Source organism: Scardinius erythrophthalmus, assembly GCF_964197995.2.
Source record: "Scardinius erythrophthalmus genome assembly, chromosome: 15".
NCBI lineage: Eukaryota > Metazoa > Chordata > Actinopteri > Cypriniformes > Leuciscidae > Scardinius > Scardinius erythrophthalmus.
Genome location: NC_138235.1, coordinates 27,454,234 through 27,473,448, shown reverse-complemented (window position 1 = coordinate 27,473,448; position 19,215 = coordinate 27,454,234). Strand labels below are relative to the sequence as shown.

The 19,215-nt window shown below is 38.3% G+C and overlaps 1 protein-coding gene across 1 annotated transcript in view; it reads left to right on the top strand.

The window, feature by feature from the left end:
- Nucleotides 1-19,215, top strand: part of dip2ba (disco-interacting protein 2 homolog Ba) — a 57,271-nt gene that overhangs the window by 36,223 nt on the left and 1,833 nt on the right. Inside the window, exons 3-37 of the mRNA XM_081386233.1 lie at nt 658-795; nt 1,368-1,493; nt 3,713-3,946; nt 4,225-4,362; nt 5,639-5,758; nt 6,233-6,430; nt 6,653-6,744; nt 6,835-6,945; nt 7,023-7,146; nt 7,250-7,359; nt 7,444-7,546; nt 8,381-8,445; nt 8,560-8,653; nt 8,781-8,900; nt 8,991-9,105; nt 9,193-9,332; nt 9,785-9,921; nt 10,007-10,087; nt 10,872-10,999; nt 11,092-11,206; nt 11,427-11,628; nt 11,976-12,088; nt 13,041-13,121; nt 13,207-13,330; nt 14,145-14,266; nt 14,486-14,597; nt 14,684-14,793; nt 14,899-15,029; nt 15,217-15,385; nt 16,085-16,255; nt 16,338-16,399; nt 16,482-16,539; nt 17,198-17,272; nt 17,420-17,594; nt 19,005-19,128. Of these exons, the coding sequence (XP_081242359.1) occupies nt 658-795; nt 1,368-1,493; nt 3,713-3,946; nt 4,225-4,362; nt 5,639-5,758; nt 6,233-6,430; nt 6,653-6,744; nt 6,835-6,945; nt 7,023-7,146; nt 7,250-7,359; nt 7,444-7,546; nt 8,381-8,445; nt 8,560-8,653; nt 8,781-8,900; nt 8,991-9,105; nt 9,193-9,332; nt 9,785-9,921; nt 10,007-10,087; nt 10,872-10,999; nt 11,092-11,206; nt 11,427-11,628; nt 11,976-12,088; nt 13,041-13,121; nt 13,207-13,330; nt 14,145-14,266; nt 14,486-14,597; nt 14,684-14,793; nt 14,899-15,029; nt 15,217-15,385; nt 16,085-16,255; nt 16,338-16,399; nt 16,482-16,539; nt 17,198-17,272; nt 17,420-17,594; nt 19,005-19,128 (4,318 nt within the window). The remainder of the gene's footprint in view (nt 1-657; nt 796-1,367; nt 1,494-3,712; nt 3,947-4,224; nt 4,363-5,638; nt 5,759-6,232; nt 6,431-6,652; nt 6,745-6,834; nt 6,946-7,022; nt 7,147-7,249; nt 7,360-7,443; nt 7,547-8,380; nt 8,446-8,559; nt 8,654-8,780; nt 8,901-8,990; nt 9,106-9,192; nt 9,333-9,784; nt 9,922-10,006; nt 10,088-10,871; nt 11,000-11,091; nt 11,207-11,426; nt 11,629-11,975; nt 12,089-13,040; nt 13,122-13,206; nt 13,331-14,144; nt 14,267-14,485; nt 14,598-14,683; nt 14,794-14,898; nt 15,030-15,216; nt 15,386-16,084; nt 16,256-16,337; nt 16,400-16,481; nt 16,540-17,197; nt 17,273-17,419; nt 17,595-19,004; nt 19,129-19,215) is intronic.

The following is a 19,215-nucleotide window of genomic DNA, read 5'->3' as shown; positions in this document are numbered from 1 at the left end:
TCAGTTTATTTTTGGCCATCATTCGGACGGGGTCCTCTACAGCAGGCTTAATAGTGGATACAAGCAATGACACATACGTTATAACCGTAATTAAACTAAACTATACATACCTGTTCCTTCTCCATACAGTATATATTCTCTGACTCACTGATTCTCTGAATAAACACCGTTACTGAGAGTTTTTGTTTTGATATTATCATCATTCTGTGAGATGAGATTGTTCTGACACTGAGCGCGAGCTCATGAGGCTCCGCCCCCTGTGCCGTGCAGCAGCAGCTCATTTGCATTTAAAGGGCACACACTAAAACGCCATGTTTTCTGAGCCCCAAAAAGTGACAATTTTAAACATGCTGTAAAAAATGATCTGTCGGGTATTTTGAGCTTAAACTTCACATACACATTCTGGGGACATCAGAGACTTATTTTACATCTTGTGAAAAAGGGCATAATAGGTCCCGTTTAAGTTTTCATCCAGCCTATTCCTCAAACAAAGTATTGTATGGTTTCAGAAGACTTATAATGCACTTCATTTTTGGGCGGATTATTCCTTTAATATGTGTCTATATAATATGCATTTGGAGACAGACCAGAGACTTTGCACTTTCTGTTGATGTTGTCTGTGTACATGAGTTTATTTATGAGCTGTGATCTTTATAGATATGGACGTGAGTATCAAGTTGACCCCGGGCCATCCTTCAGACCCTGCTTCTAGCCCTAACGCCATCCCCATTGCTGCCCCACGGCAACACCGAGCTCACCGCAGCGGAGGAACGCGGGATGACCGCTACCGATCAGGTAATGAAAATTTGTTTGCCATTTATACATTACTATTTAAAATTTGGGATCGATAAGAATGATTATTGAAAGAATATTGTGAAATATTATTATAATTTAAATGCACTGCTTATTTTCTTTAAATATATATTTTATAGAAATCATTCTAATATGCTAATTTGCTACTCAAGAAACAATCCTTTTTATACATTTTGAAAACATTTTGTGCTGCTTAACCATTTTGTCATGTATATATTGGTTGTAAAAAATAAATTAATGTATTGTCAGTATAAGCAGCTATTTAGGAAAGGTCATCAGTGGAGAAAGATGCTTTTTCTCCCCTGATTGTGTAGTTACGGCATTTACATAGTGCAACTGAACGCCTAAATGTGAACACACTGCTCTGTAATGTGTTTGTCACCACATAGAGACAATTCTCTGTCTCTACATGAGTCAGTCACTGTTTGGTGACATTGTTGGATGTCTCATCTGCCTCTTGTCATGTGCTGTTGTGTAATTGTTATTCTCTTCGTTTGTCTTTCTGTACTCTTCATTCTCTTTTCTTCTCATCGTTCTTTGTGTCCGTCTGCTAGATATCCACACAGAGGCTGTGCAGGCTGCTCTGGCCAGGCATAAAGAGGAGAAAATGGCCCTTCCCATGCCCACTAAGCGTCGCTCAGCCTTCGTCCAGTCTCCTGCGGAAAACTGCACTCCTCCCGGTAGGTCCTGCATCGCCCACAAGCCTTCTGCCTCTCCTTCTGTCCAGATCTCACTGACCATCAGGGTCTCGGAAAATACAGGCACACCCGAACCTTTAGCGCACACCCTGGCCTTCATTTAAGAAAATTATAAAAATATCTTAACAGGGCTTAAAAAATATGTAATTATCGGGCAGAAACTGCATATTCGTTCCGAAAACGGTTTGATTAGAAAAAATACCGGTTAATAACTTTATTTAAAATATACTGTATATATATTTTGCCTATACTTTATATCAGAGCTTGAACTGAAGAGCTTGTTACTTAACCTTGGATCCTTGGATCCTCAAACTTGGCAAAACCTCATACAGAAACTCCACCCGCCTCAGCACATTTTGGAGACCGTGTTTGACCTCTGCTTGTTTGCAGTGCAAGGGTAAATAAAAAAACTGGTTCTTTAAATAAGTACTACAATTTCTTTATTCAAAACATGATGTGTGTAAAGGCTAATGTTTTATGTATTTGAGGAGCCAAGAGGAGTGTCTTAGTCTGGTATTTGCCGACTAGTCATATAGCCAATACAGCATGTGCGTAACACTTCGTCTTTTATAACACAAGCTTTTTGACAAATATATTAAACAACAGTAGCCGCGTTTCCATTACCCTTCAAATTGCGCAAATTGAAATTGCGAATTGAAAATACGCCCAATGGGAAGACGTCAATTTTGCAAAAACTCCCATTTATCCCCAAAACGTTTTTACGCTCGCATGAGGTGGTTTTTCAGGCAAACTGCTATGGAAACAGTTTTAGCGCATTTACAGGTCACCTGGCGTAGATGACGCGGTATGTTTGGACAGAATACAAGACAGAGTTCTTTATTAAATTCATAAAAGACAAAAGAATTACAGGAATACTGGATTCTAAACCTCAAAGAAATGCTACAATCAAGACCTCGAAGCAGATATGAGGGAGAAACACCTAGAAACACCTCATATGTGCCGCTCTCAAGTATAAGGGTCTTTCCTTGTCATTAATGATTGGATAACGCGTACGTCTCTTTCTATTAATAATAATGGCTAGTGTGCCTGGGATACATAAACCTACCAACATCCGTTGCCATGATTTTAGGAATGACTTCTCGCGAGAGGAAAAAATAAAGTTTTAGTCGCATAACATCGGTTAATGGAAACACAGTCATTTCGCAAAAGTTTTTTGTCAACATTTAGAAACAATCTCAAAAGTTTTGCGCAAATCTGTAATGGAAACGAACCTAGTAAAAACTGAGCAGTAACGTTTATACGTTTATACAATAACGTTTGTAACCTGCAAGTTAATAACTTAATATGATGCACTTACTGCCTCAGATGCGACCGTTCTAATGATGGACAAATCTCAGACTTTCGCTGGTGAAAATTCTCGTAACTCCATGTGAGCTTGATTTTGGAAAAATGTCTGACCATACATAAAGCCACAAAACTAACTTTGACAATAGGGTGTTTAATTATTTAAAAAACACTACTATATTTTTTATATTTCCTAAATAGTAGCAAATTTTTGCACTAACCTGCTATTTTCGCTGGTTTCAAAACACTGCTGGATATAACCTGCCATGGTTTGGTGACTTACATAGGATGACTTGACAACTGAGCGCAGGCGTTTCTCACTTTGAATGCGTCGTCACATTTGCATAGGCTGTACTCTTTGAATTTGATTGGTTGACTACCAAATTAAAATATTAACTACCAAATTAAAATATTAAACAGAAGAGTGCTAAAATAACTTTATTAACCGGTTAATGTTAATTTCAAATAAGTGTTTCTGTTCAGAATGTTTAAACTTGATTTCATTTTCATTTTTGTTTGTTCCTGTTAAAATTTTGTTTTGTTTTTGTTCCTTGAACCATTTCAGAGCCCCGTATCATATATTCTCTAGTGATATTCTAAGAATATATTCATTTTATATTAATTTCCCATATAGGTCAGGATGATATTTGAAGCAAATGTTGGATAAATTCAATCTTTTCTATTACATACTAACATGTTTGCCAAATATTTTTTGTACTATAACCACAATTTCAGTATAAAATTATAATTTTTGTATAATAACTGCTAATACATCATATCAGATTCATCATTTATTTGTGTCTGTCTTTTGTGGCCTTTATCTGTAAGCATTTTTAAAAGGTTATTTCTGTGCATAAATAGCTGCTTTAACTGTTGTTATATGTGTGTGGCCACAGATACATCATCGGCATCAGAGGACGAGGGCTCCCTGCGCAGGCGTCAGGCTGCAATCAGTGCAATGCTGGCTCAGAATCTCCAGAGTCCCGAGTATTGGATCAACCGCTCTGTCCAGGGCTCCTCCACCTCCTCCTCTGCCTCCTCCACGCTCTCTCATGGAGACGGCAAAACTCACAACCACAGCCAGGGCCAGACCAGCATGCTCGCAGATGTGCTGGCACACACCCGCATAGGTACTGCAAGATAATGAGTCACACGTAAATACATGTTCAGGTGCTGAATCATAGACAACCACTGATACACACACAAAAGAGCCTCAGTTTTATAGGTCTGACACTTACGCAAGCACAATTTAACTTCCAATGAACTGGTCAGGGCAAAACAAAGCAATGAAAATCCAAACCAGTCAGTGTGGATATTGACTTTTCAAACCTGTTTGTTCAGTTTCATATTGAGCATGTGCATGGGTTCACCAGATGAATCACTGTGCTGTCATGTGTCTTCACTTCAGAGAGCAGCAGCATTCCTCCTGACGTCACATCCACAGTGCCTCAGGACAGGAACTCCAGAGCGGACCTGCCACCCAACATCGTAGTGAAGGGCATAAGCCGCGTCCAGAGCCGCTCCAGCATGATGGAAACTGCCGGCGGTACAAACAACATCTCACACAGCTCATACATGCAGGGACCTTAAACCAAACCAATTGGTTCTCAACTCAAAGGCCCACCATTATGCCAATATACCAAGATATGTTTGTTATTTCTGCTGTTATTTACCAAGCAGAAACTGTGTATTGATATATTACATTTAATAACATGACACATTTTGTGATTCCATAAGTTAAGAACTGTATGTCCTTCAATGAAAATAGTTACTGTGGGGAAACACTTTTTTTTTTTATCCATTTTATGTAATTTAATTTAAAGCTATTTTAATAATGATGTATTCATTTAAATGTGGCACCTTGGCTGAGAACCACCGATCTACAGTAGGTCAGAGTTGAATTTCCATAGTTAAAACATTTGCAAATGTTGTACAAGCAAAAATAAAATAAAAATAAAAATAATAGAAGTAATATATAAAAGAAAAACTTAAAACTTTTAGTTACACTTTTAACAAGATTAATAATTTGTTAATTTACTGAGGCATTGCTGATAATGTAATTAAACTTATTTGTATTTCCTCTTTTGTGTATTTTTTCATAAAATAACCCTTGCTACTACATTGCATATTAACTAATGTTAACCTTAACTTTGTCTAGCTAGCGTCCACTAGCCTTTAAAAATGTAATGGAGGTTGCCACATTTTGCATAACAATTGGAATTTAAGAGGCCCACGGACATGGGAAAACCTGGAATTTTGAGATGTGTTGTTTCCAGGCCAAAAAAAAAAAAAAAAATCCAGTAATCATAAAATTATATAATGCAATATATATATGTAAATATAATGAGAAAATGTAAATTTTTTCATTGATTTGAATGGCTTTTTCACTTCCAGCAGCTGGTTCAGAGTGTCATTTGGTTTAGCACTTGTTTATTCACTTCCCAAATAAGCAACAGAAATCATTTCCTCTCCATGTCTTTTTTTAGAGCGATCATAAATGAAAGTAGTTGTCATGCGTTTCTGCTAACATTTTAATGTTTTTCTTCCTCCTTTGTCGTGATGCCATCTGACTGTAGGAAAAGGTAGGGGTGGATGGGTGTTTAGTGCAGTGTAGTGACACCCAGTGGTTTTGTCCTCCCTAATTGATCCTGTATGATTCTGTGTGTTATTCCAGTTTGTTGTTGACTTCTATGTTGTGACAGAACCTCTTCCTTATTGAATCCTCCATATTTGCTTTGGCTCTGTCTGTTCCATATGGTGTCCATTGACCAGCTAATTTTTCCGTAATCTGAACAGGTGAATGAGAATATCTCTGTCAACAGGTGTTCCAGCACACAGTCGTGTCTCCACCAAAATACAGCAGCTGCTCAACACATTGAAGAGACCCAAGCGGCCTCCTCTCAGCGAGTTCTTCCTGGATGACTCTGAAGAAATTGTGGAAGGTGTGATGCTATTTCTTGATGCCATTTATTGGGACATATATTTCATCATATATAATATAATAAAGCTTCAATTTAGCTTCTAAATTATTTTCTAATTTAATGCAACATTTTTGTTACAAATTATAATAGCAATTTGAGTGAAAATCAATTTTAAAATTAACACGAATTTCAGAATGTCTTAGTATTCAATCTGTCCTCCTTTTGCTTTAATGATGACAGCCATGTCAAGCTGCATGAACTTCACGTGTGTGTGTGAAAACTGATTATCTTTTTCTCCAGTGTGATTTGAAAATACCACATACCATCTTTACAAAGAGTCACGTGTCATAGATTTACCTTATTAGTGTCCTAGAATTGGTGCAGAATAATAAATATTTCTTCTTCATTTTACGTCATAATATTTCTTGATTAAATTAGATTTTTGATGTGGCATTAGATTTTAAACCCCTCTATAACCGTCCTCTCCACTTGCAGTTCCACAGCCAGATCCCAACACACCCAGGCCAGAGGGCCGACAGATTATTCCAGTAAAGGGGGAGCCGTTAGGGGTGGTCAGTAACTGGCCTCCAGCTCTGCAGGCGTCACTGGCACGTTGGGGAGCCACACAGGCCAAGAGCCCAGCTCTCACTGTCTTGGACATGACTGGCAAACCACTCTACACCCTCACCTATGGTGAGATGTCACACTGTTCGGATTGGGACAAGCAGTTTTCCAATGTTTTAATGGGATAGTTTACCCAGAAATACAAATTGTGCAATTAATTACTCACCCTGATGTCATTCCAAACCCATATGCTATTATTTTTTCAGTGCAACATAGTAGTAGAACATTTTGAAGATTTCTTTTAATATATTTGGTCTTTAATAAGCTCCTGTCACCCCTTGGTCCCTCTAGGTAAACTGTGGAGTCGCAGTCTGAAGTTGGCGTACACGCTGTTAAACAAACTAGGCACCAAAAACGAACCAGTTCTGAAGCCTGGAGATCGAGTAAGATTTCAACACAGTGCTTGGCACACTGCAATCGCACACTGTTCTCAGCTCAAGGCTATTTCTGATTCTCAATATTTCTCCCTTTAGGTGGCATTAGTTTATCCCAACAGTGACCCTGGGATGTTCTGGGTGGCCTTTTATGGGTGCCTTCTCGCTGAGGTCATTCCTGTCCCGATAGAGGTGCCTTTATCTCGGAAGGTATGAGAGAGGATCAAAACCCCTAAAACATGACATTAGCTTGTTGAAATGTTTACAGTTGTTTGTGTGATTTTTAGGATGCAGGAAGTCAGCAGATAGGCTTCCTGTTGGGCAGTTGTGGTGTGGGACTTGCTCTCACTAGTGAGATTTGTCTAAAAGGACTTCCAAAGACCCCGAATGGAGAAATACAGCAATTTAAAGGTTAGTTCCCTGTTGCTTTTCTTATCACCCTGCTTCCTCACATTAATCATAAACTTCTCTTTTGAGGCTGCAGAATGGCAGTTTAACCTGTTTTTTTTTACAGGATGGCCTCGACTCAAATGGGTGGTCACTGATACCAAGTATCTTACCAAACCCTCCAAGGACTGGCAGCCGCACATACCTACTGCAAACACTGACACTGCTTACATAGAGGTGAGTGTGGGTGTTTAGGTGAGAAAGAATCCTTTCAGTCTCTGATGTGTGTGTGATATGTGTGTGATGTGTGTGTGTTCTCAGTACAAGGCCTCGAAGGAGGGTACGGTGATGGGAGTGGCTGTGTCGAAAATCTCCATGCTGACACACTGTCAGGCTCTAACACAGGCCTGTAATTACTGTGAAGGTGAGTGCTACACTATTACTGTAGAACAAATGCGTTGAAGTATTCCTGTTACTGCAACAGAACAACACTGAGCAGCCCCAGAATTAAGCAGTGAGATTAATTAATTTATAGCCAGTGCTTAGTTAGATTATTTCATTAGATGTATACTAATTAGATAATTTTTCTCAATAGTAATTTGGAGATGACTTGCTTTCCATGTTATTTTTTCCCATTTGATTCTCTATAAAATCCTTGTGAACGTTGAAATTTTTGTTGGCCTGTTTACTGGCGTGTCTCAGTTTATCAATTTAAGTCTAAAATGATTTAATATTTACCATCAGTGTTATTATAGTATTATTTTTTTAGTGGTAGATGTCATTTTACTAGTATATGTATTATTATATTATGTATTATTATTTATTTACATTTAGAATTTTCTTACTTTTTTATATTTTCACTTTTCTTTTTAATTTTTGTTTTAGGTTTAGTAATTTTGTTATTTGCTTTTGTCATTTGTTTTTAATATTTTTATTTAGCTTTCTTTTAATTTATTTAAGTAATTTTAGTCAATTTTAACTTAAACTTATGTATTTCAGTTAGTTGCCAAGACAACGTTTCTAATTTTTAATTGTTTCCGTCTAAATTTATATTTCAGTTTTATTTCAATTGCCAAAAATGATTTTTAATAGTTTAACAATAACAACACTGAAATTATAACAACAACAATACAATTTTAATACCTCTTATGTTTTTTAATACATGTTTTTTTTTTTCATAACATAACACCCATAATATATAGTTCTTGATTAAGAAATATTCTGACATTATAAAAATGTTTTCTGTGCTCTTTCTTAGGAGAAACACTGGTTAATGTCCTGGATTTCAAGAAAGACTCAGGCCTTTGGCATGGAGTCCTAACGGTGAGTGCGATTCCTCTGAAAATTTCTGTTCTGTGCATTCTTTTCAGTTTCACAGACTTGTTGCTACATGGTCGCCGTTTTTTTTAACTTCCGCATGTTTGTGCATTCTTACAGAGTGTCATGAACAGGATCCACACTATAAGTGTGCCTTACTCTGTCATGAAGGCTTGTCCACTGTCCTGGGTGCAGAGAGTTCATGTTCACAAAGGTAAAGGCATCCTCAACATCTGTGCATGTAGTAATGTTATTGTGATCTGGACAATGGCCAATCATGCTGAATCAACAGTTCTGTGGTACAGTGTTTAAAGTTCTTTCATGTTTATGTTTACACACAGCTCGTATGGCCTTGGTGAAATGTAGAGATTTGCACTGGGCTATGATGGCTCACAGAGATCAGAAGGACACCAATCTTTCTTCCCTGCGCATGCTGATCGTAGCTGATGGAGCCAATCCCTGTAAGGAAACAAGCTAGGGGAAAGAGATTGCTGTATTTCTGTGTTTCAGTGGCTTTAAGTGCAAATAAATGATCCATATTTCTGTCTTAGGGTCTGTGTCATCTTGTGATGCCTTCCTGAACGTGTTTCAGTCTCATGGTCTGAAACCTGAGATGATCTGCCCATGTGCTTCCTCCCCTGAGGCCATGACCGTGGCCATCCGCAGGTACCTGCATGTATTAAGAGCTGTGCACATCATCTTTCTATAATTAATTGCCATAGATATGCTTTTACAGTCACTCTTTGTGTTTAGGCCTGGTGCTCTAGGCGCTCCGCTCCCTGCCAGGGCCATCCTGTCAATGGCAGGACTCAGTCACGGGGTGATTCGGGTCAACACAGAGGATAAGAACTCTGCCCTTACCGTGCAAGATGTAGGACATGTCATGCCTGGAGGTGAGACTCCATTTGAACATTTCACTGTAGATTATGTGAGTGTGGTGTGAATCGTCGAAACCTTGTAAACAACTACTAGATATTAGCAACTAGTTTAGCATGTTAAATCAGCAAAAACTTACATTTTTGCTTTATCTGATTTATATCCTTTTAGTAGCCTGAACAAAAATAATGCACAAAATACAATGTTTATGAACCCGACCCAAACCACATCCACGCATCGTTTAAAATGTTTCAGTATCAATGCAATATAGTGAGAATATTAATAAAAATCTATATTATAATATTTTATGAATATAAATGATTGTATAGGCACATAAGTGTCTTAAATGTTGGATTTTGTTTTTTTTTCAATTCATTTAATTATTACAGATTTAAATACTTCAAGATTTCAGTACATTTCAAAAACATTGTGTTTGAAATCATTTCTGTCTTGTCTTTCTGCTCCACAGCTCTGATGTGTATTGTGAAGCCCGATGGGCCGCCCATGCTCTGTAAGACTGATGAGATCGGGGAGATAGTGTTGAACTCGCGTGCCGGAGGCACCATGTACTACGGCCTGCCCGGGGTGACCAAGAACACTTTTGAAGTACGGAAAAAGTGCATGGAGAGAAATAATTCTGCAAGCAATACACACATTTACTCAAAACATCTCTCACTGACCTTATTTACAGGTGATTCCTGTAAACTCAGGTGGTACCCCTATAGGAGACGTTCCCTTCACGCGCACTGGACTGTTGGGCTTTGTGGGTCCGGTAAGTAATACTGTAGTAGTTTAGTTTTTCTATATATTTATATTAAATGATTTTAAGGATTAAGGATTTTGAATTTATCGCATACTTTAACACGTTAATGTTGACAGCCCTATATTTGAGGGTTTTTTTTGATAAATACTGTTCTTTTGAACTTTCTGTATAAAAAAAAATCCTGAATTAAATATAGCCTGGTTAACGGAACCACATGTTAATTTTCTCGTATTTGAGGCGTGGTTTACGAATGCCCAGAGCCATTTATTGGGCGCAACGAATGTCTATCAAATGCTCCTGTACGTAGCTCATAGCCAATCATTTCAATTATACCAGATGACGTATGTAGAGCGACAGAAATTCGACGAGGAAGAAGACGAAATAAACTTGTGTCCTAAACTACTTAGAACACTATCTAAGGCTGCATCGAAAGGTAACTTCGCGTCTGATGCCATGTTGGATCCATAGATCTAAACAAACTGCTTTGATGTGTCGCATTGACGTCGTCATCGTCTTGCTGCTCCCTCCCCGTTCTGTGATTGGTTCCCTTTTTGAGGGGAAAATCTGGTCCATGGTGTCCAGGCTGCCTAGCAGTGTGAATAAAATCGTGCTGCGCGCAAGGCAGCATGGGGAAACCCTGGCTAGATTAAATAAACAATTCAAGAAATTTTAAAATCCTTTGAACAGTAGTGTACATATAGTATGGAACAAAGCCTATTTGTATTTGCAGCTACTAAGATTTGTAGCACAGTATTTTGTCTTTTATTGAATGAACTCTTCTCTGTGCCCTCAGGGAAGTTTGGTGTTTGTGGTGGGGAAGATTGAGGGTCTGCTTGCAGTCAGTGGTCGCAGACACAATGCAGATGACCTGGTGGCCACAGCACTGGCGGTAGAGCCAGTCAAAACCGTCTACAGAGGGAGGTACGAATGACGCAAAAGAAAAAACAAAAACACATTCAAATTACAGGTGTAAATGTGATGTGGTTTTGAAAGTGTGTGTCGTATATATGCAGGATTGCCGTGTTCTCTGTCACCGTGTTCTATGATGAGCGAATAGTGGTCGTGGCAGAGCAGAGGCCTGATGCCAATGAAGAGGACAGTTTCCAGTGGATGAGTAGAGTCCTACAGGTAATACACAAACAACCAAGTTGTTGTCCTCACTTAAAACTGATTTAGTTTAGTCTGAAGTAGGTCATTGAAATGAATGGACCTGAGCCAGCAGGCTTAATGTAATGAGGCAGAAGACAATAACAAATTGACAATATCCAATGTTGCAATTATAGGTTTTGACCCTCTATTTCACAGTAATAGGTGTCATGAATTCCTGTCCTTGCATGCTTTCCCACAGGCAATAGACAGTATCCACCAGGTGGGATTGTATTGTTTGGCGCTGGTGCCTGGAAACACGTTACCCAAAACTCCTCTGGGTGGTATACACGTGTCCGAGACCAAGCAGCACTTCCTGGAGGGTTCTCTGCACCCTTGCAACATTCTGATGTGCCCTCATACGTGTGTGACCAACCTCCCAAAACCCAGACAAAAGCAGCCAGGTACTGAAAAACATCAAATCCTGAAAAAGTCACACTTCTCAGAAATGTGATCAGTTATCTGAATTTGATGAGGGGAATGAACTTTAAGCATCAAGTTAATCGCCATTAGTTCAAAGGAACATCCTTAGTTGTTTTATTAATATGTACTTTATCTTTACCTTTTATTTGTTTTAATTCATTTTTAATTAACATTAAACATTTTTATGTTTTATATATATATATATATAATAATGTTATTATTTTAATGTTTTCATATTTCTCACACTGTTCTTATGAATCTGCAAAGGATTTTAAATTGCTATTATGTGTGAAATTTGCTATAAAAATAAACTTGGCTTGTCTTACAGTGGGAGTTGGTCCGGCCTCCATCATGGTGGGCAACCTGGTTGCAGGAAAGAGGATCGCACAGGCTAGTGGGAGAGATCTTAGGCTCATTGATGACCAAGAACAATCCAGAAAGGTTAGCCAAAGATTACTAGACTACTGCCTAGTAAACTCTATTGACATCCCTGCGTGATGTCCAAGGACATGAAGATTTCAGTATGCCTCTTATCTCTTATAGTAGTCTATAATAGAGTAATACAATCTTTAAGTGTATTATAATACACGTTATAAATATTTTGCAACATTAAGCCTCCAGTTTCTAGGTACTTGCAAACACCACAGGATTGCACCTTGATATCTGGTTTAAATGATAATATCATTAACTCTAACTCAGCATAAATAGTTTAAGGAGAAGTGGAGATGAAGAGTTTTTTCTCGTCTCCTCTAAGCTTGTGCTCTGGTCTGTCTTTCTCTCTCGTGTGGGGGGCTGTAGCTCTGTGTGTGGCCCACTAACATGGTAAGGCTGAATGCCAGCAACGCTCTGCTATTTGTGTGTGCTGAGCTTTAAATCCCCATTGCTACCAACAACAACAGCCACCTCAGGGCCTTACAGGGACCAAAAAAAAAAGTTTATAAAGTGTTTTGAAGAATTTAGATTTTACTTCAAAATGGAAGCAAAATGGACCCTTTTGTCAGAATAGACTAAATTGACTTAATATCGCAGAATTGTGACTTAATTCATTGTAATTGCTACTTTTGCATCTCAAAATGTGTTTTATGTCCTACAAATGTGGCTTTAATTCAGATTACATAAACGTTACATTTCAGAAACTGTTGGCACACTTTTACTGCATGGTGTGGTCATTATTGCTGCTGCCTGCATGAGTCCTGCTATGTGTGTTTAAAGACAGACAAATTACTCCTGATATTATAAACCTTACACCTGTTTTATTTGCTGGCTTAATATTGCTGTTTGCTGAAATGCTATGAGTTGATTTGTGTCTTCCTGTTATGTTAAAGACTAAGATTACTCTTGATCTTATTGTGGTTTATATGGATAAGTTGACCTGTCCTCGTCTGCTCTGTAGCATCAGTTCCTGTCTGAAGCCCTGCAGTGGAGAGCACAGACTGATCCTGATCATGTTCTCTATATGCTGCTGAATGCAAAGGTGACACGCATATACAACCCCCATCAAACTGATTATGTAGTCAAACCATCAGCCCGTTCTGACTTATTTTTTCTCTGGCCTGCAGGGTGTAGCAGTGAGCTCAGCCACATGTTCTCAACTGCACAAAAAAGCAGAGAAGATCACTGCAGCTTTGCTGGAAAGAGGAGGAATTAACACTGGAGACAACGTAGTTCTGCTTTATCCTCCCGGTAATGACATCCATCACAGCTTTCAAAGAACATGTTAAAGTGCTGTCACATTAGGAAATGTCTGTGAATTTTTTGCAGGCAAAAAAAAAAAAAAGAGTTGTGGCTGTAGTGTTGCAATGTATAAAGCACTGCTCAGACTGAAGTGAGTTTCAAACACAGTGAATCCACATGACCAGCTTGCTAGGGAAATCTTTAGCCCTCACACAAAATTCTAGATCAAATAGATTCCTAATGAAAACTAAAATTCACAGAACAACAGTAGATGTGACCTCACCTCAGATAATATACAGCTATAATGAACACTTTAATGCACAGATTAGTAGAATTTTGGCAGAATCTTTTATATGAACATACTATGCAGTTATTTTGCATTTTTCAAGTGTTTTTTCTTTTTTTCCAAAAGATGATTAAAATATATGGTAACTTCAGTTCCTGTTGGCCACATAGAAAATCTATTGTTTTAATCCAGCGGTCACTGAAGTTGACACGCATTTCCGAGCACCTTAAAAGGATAGTCCACCCAAAAATTATCTCATCCTCATGTCGTTCCAAACCTCTACGACTGCCTTTCCTCAGCTGAACACAAAAGATATTTTGAAGAATGTTAGTAACCAAACAGTTTCAATTTTCCATTGACTTCCATTGTATGGATGAAAAAATAACAATGGAAGTCAATGGGAACTGAAACTGTTTGGTTATCAACATTCTTCAATTCATTATTGGGGGCGTGACTGTCCCTTTAAAGACCCAGAAATAACAGCATGAAATACCACATGACATATTATCAAGAAAGATGTTTTCTTCTTTCCTGCAGGCATAGATCTTATAGCCTCCTTTTATGGATGTCTGTATGCCGGCTGTGTTCCAGTCACCGTCAGGCCTCCTCACCCACAGAATCTTGCTGCCACTCTCCCCACAGTCCGAATGATCATTGATGTGAGTCTGTTTATTTTGCACATGCCATCCATTATTTATGATTTTATAGAGCAGGGGTTGTCAGCGTCGGTCATGTAGTGCCACAGTCCTGCAGAGTTTTGCTCCAACTCTGATTAGGGTTGGAGCAAAACTCTGCAGACTTTGGCTATCCAGGACTGACGTTGGCCACATCTGTGATAGAGCAAGGCATATAAATCTGTGAAATGTTGTCTGTATCAGGTGAGCAAAGCAGCATGCATCCTCACAACTCAGACCCTGATGAAGACTTTGCGGTCTAAAGAAGCGGCAGCCAGCGTGAATGTGAAGACGTGGCCAAATATCATAGACACGGGTACAGAAATAAAAAATATTCCAATGGCTTTTATGCTTATTGATGAAAGATCGGTATCCCTGACTTGACTGCTCTTGTGTGTTCAGATGATCTTCCCAGAAAACGGCCTCCACACATCTATAAACCGCCCACTGCAGAAATGTTGGCCTACCTGGACTTCAGTGTGTCCACCACAGGCATGCTGACCGGAGTTAAGGCAAGACTTGTCTCTTTTCCTCTTTTTTTTGGCAAGAACAAGTGTGTAGTATCTTTCTCTTAATTTTGTCTGGTCAGGTCCTAAACAGTTATGTGTTTCTTTCAGATATCTCATGCAGCGGTCAATGCTTTATGTCGATCCCTCAAACTGCAATGTGAGCTGTACTCCTCCAGACAAATTGCCATCTGCATGGACCCCTACTGTGGCCTGGGCTTCGTGCTGTGGTGTCTGTCAAGGTAGTTCACACAGTGTATTGTGATTTTGACTTAACCAGACGTAACTCAATAAATCACATCTATTCCATGTTAATCTGAGGTTAAGTGGTGTCTGCACGAGGTTAAGCGGTGTCTGCACCTGGTTAGGACACAATGCTATGCATGCAATTTATAGAATACCCATTGTAACTTATATCTTTGTGTGTAGTGTTTATTCAGGTCACCAGTCAATCCTGATCCCTCCCTCGGAGCTGGAGACGTCTCTGCCCCTGTGGCTGAGCACGCTCAGTCAGTATAAGATCAGAGACACCTTCTGTTCATACTCAGTAATGGAGCTCTGCACCAAGGGCCTTGGCACACAGACTGAAACTCTAAAGGTGAGTCAGCAGGATACAGATTCACTACTGTTCAAAAGTTTGGGGTCGGTGTGTTTTTTTTCTTCTTTTTTTCTTTAAAAAAAAAATAAAGTCTCTAATGCTTACCAATAATGTATTTTTGTTCAAATAAATGCAGTATTGTTACGCCTTAGGCTGTATTTCGGTGCATGTGTGTGTTTCTCTCACACATGTGTTGTTTCCGCTGTCTCTCGCCTTCTGGGGATTTTGCGTCACTCAGGCGTAACAGTAAAAACCGCAATATTGTGAAACTGTATGCGTCACATGCTCATGTCATTCTGAACCTGCATGACTACAGTGGAACACAAAAGGAGTATTTAAGAATATACTGGCCATTCTTTTCAGCTCCAAAATTATTAAAAAGTCTTCTGATACCGATAATAAGTAATAATAAGATCGACCTAGCTCACAAAACCAGCCTGAATGATTCACTTACAAAAAGGAATGATCCAGTTCTTGATTCAAACACAAATCATTCATATGGAATAGAACAATCAGCAAGTTGAAAAAAAAGAAAAAGAAATCATAGGGGTTCGGAATGACACGAGGGTGAGTAAATGATAGAATTAAAAAATGTGGGTTAATAATCCTGTAATACTGAGGACAACAGACAGAAAGGGATGGTAAAGGTAAATAAAGTGTGGACGTGTCTATAAAAGCTGATGAGAGATGTATGTGCAGGCGCGCGGTGTGAACCTATCGTGTGTAAGGAGCTGTGTCGTCATAGCCGAAGAGAGGCCTCGTTTGGCACTCACGCAGTCGTTCTCCAAGCTCTTCAAAGACCTGGGCCTGTCTCCACGCGCAGTGAGCACCGCTTTCGGCGCCAGAGTCAACTTGGCAATCTGTCTACAGGTTGGGCCAATAAATATATTGCATCAACTGTGTCATGACACAAACGCAAAGCCTTATTTTGATTTCTGTCTCCTTCCATCAGGGCACTGCTGGTCCAGACCCGACCACTGTCTACGTAGACATGAAGTCCCTCCGTCATGACAGGTATGTGTGAGATGGCAGTGATGACTTGAAGACAGTCTGTACATGCTTGCATTGTGACGTTGTCCTTCTTTCTCTGTCATAGAGTGAGACTGGTGGAGAGAGGAGCTCCTCAGAGTCTGCCACTGATGGAGTCTGGGACTGTAAGGCCATCCTAGTTCTAGTTCTGTCCTAATTTATCTTCAGTTCTGGGTAGATTACTTGCTAATTATAGTCTGTTACTGATTACAAATTACATGACACATTATTTTACACATTTTAAGGAATGTATTCTATTTTTTGATTAATTTTAGATGACTTTTAACTCGTTTATCACATAGATTGGATTGAATTGTATCATATTCATATCAGAAAATATATTCTATATATATATATATATATTAAAAAAATTGAAAATATAATATATAAAATTAGAAAATGAAAATATATTCCATTTTCATCAACAACATGAAGGATCCCAAACTTCAGGGTGTTCATGAGTTGATGAAAAGTAAATATATATATATTAAAGTGGAAAAAAATAGATATACAATTTTGAAATCAAAATAACAAACATGAAAAAAAAAATGTTTAACTGGCATCAGAGAATCAATAATTTACTGCCATTGTGTGAATGTGTAATCATTCAATCAATAAAAGTAACTGTAGTCTGTGTATGAGTATTTTAAAATGTAATATAATCTAATTACAAGAAAATTATTACATAATCAGTTACTACCCACCGCTTATTTTTAGTTTATCTTATATGGTTGTTATAAGACATATCAGTCATCCCGTATTGTTTTCTTTACCTTACCTCAGATGCTTCCTGGAGTGAGAGTAATCATTGTGAACCCAGAGACAAGAGGACCATTAGGGGACTGTCATCTAGGCGAGGTGACCAAACACATTTAATTGGAGTAAACGCACAAATACAACTTGTCTCAGTGATGTACATTTCTCTATATAGGAAATTTCTCCATATTCTTATCATGCTCTGTGTGACAGCTGTCATCTTCATCACTTTCTTGCCTTTTTTTCTAGATCTGGGTAAACAGCCCTCACAATGCCAGTGGTTACTATACCATATATGGTGAGGAGAGCCTGCAGGCCGACCATTTCAACACACGGCTGAGCTTTGGAGAGACCGAAACGCTTTGGGCCAGAACCGGATATCTGGGATTTGTCAGGAGGACAGAGCTACTGGATGCCAGTGGAGGTCCGTAACTAGCAATTTAAAAGTTTGGTGTCAGAAATTTGAAAGAAATTAATACTTTTACTCAGCAAGGATGCATTAAATTCAAAAGTGTCAAAATTAACAGTAAAAACTTTTACATTGACACAAAAGATTTCTATTTCAAATAAATGCTGTTCTTTCCTGTAGCTCAAACAGTAGAGCGCTAGCAACGCCAAGATCTTGGGTTCGATTCCCAGGGAAAGCAAGAACTGACAAAATGTAAAATATGTACCTTGAATGCAATGTAAGTCGCTTTGGATAAAAGCGTCTGCCAAATGCATAAATGTAAAATCTTTATGGAAGCTTGTTTCTGGCACAGAATAAAAAAAATATAGGTAATTGCAACTTTTTTTCTCACAATTATGACTTTTTATCTCAAAGAATTGTATGATATAAAGTTGCAATTGCAAGAAATAAATGCACAATTCTTACTTTTCTCAGAATCGCATGTTTATATCTCGCAATTCTGAATTATAACGCGCAACTGGGAGATATATAGTCAGAATTGCATGATATAAAGTTGCAATTACGTGTAAGTCAGAATTGTGAGATATAAACTGCAATTCTGAGAAAAAAAGTCAGTCTTTTTTTCCTTAGAATTGGACTTTATAACTCGCAATTGCGAGTTTATATCTCACAATTCTGAGAAAAGATGTCAGAATTGTGAGATATAAATTCACATTTGCGTGTTATAAAGTCAGACTTTATAACACGCAATTGTGACTTCATATCACTCAATTCTGACTTAATATCTTGCAATTCTGAGAAATAAAGCCAGAAGATGTAAACTCGCAATTGTGAGATAAAGTCGCAATTATATTTTAAAATGTTTTATTCTGTGGCGGAAACAAGCTTCCATTGTTCTTTTTCATCAAAGAATCCGCAAAAATATTAAGCAGCACAACTGTTTTCAACATTGATAATAATAAGAAATGTTTCTTGAGCAACAAATCAGCATATTAGAATGAATTCTGAAGGATCATGTGACACTGAAGACTGGAGTAATGATGCTGAAAATTCAGCTTCAAATCACTGAAATAAGTTTTAAATTGTAATATTTTACAATATTACTGTTTTTACTGTATTTTTGAACAAATAAATGCAGCGTAGGTAGGCATAAGAGACTTCTTTTAAAAATGTCTTACTGACACTAAACTTTGTAGAACAGTAGTTTACAATTTTCACACATATACTGTAAATATAAGAAATTCCATAAAAAAAAAAAAGTTTTAGCAGGAAGTTTTTCACTTATTATAATTACACTGGATATTCCAAGAAGCTAAATTCATAACCAAATGTCACAAAAAAACTTTACATGCATTCTCAGAAATGGTTGGATATAGTGCTGGTCCACTGTCTCACACCTTTTTCTTGTGGTTTATCATCCACCAGATCGCCACGATGCTCTGTTTGTGGTTGGTTCACTTGATGAAACACTGGAGTTGCGAGGTTTGCGTTATCATCCCATCGACATTGAGACTTCTGTGTCTCGGGCGCACCGCAGCATCGCTGAGAGGTGAGAACCTCGAGATCATTTACGCTTCCTGTCTGCATGTATCAGTCTCTAATTACTGCACTAAATGAGTTTTATTGTAGTTACTAT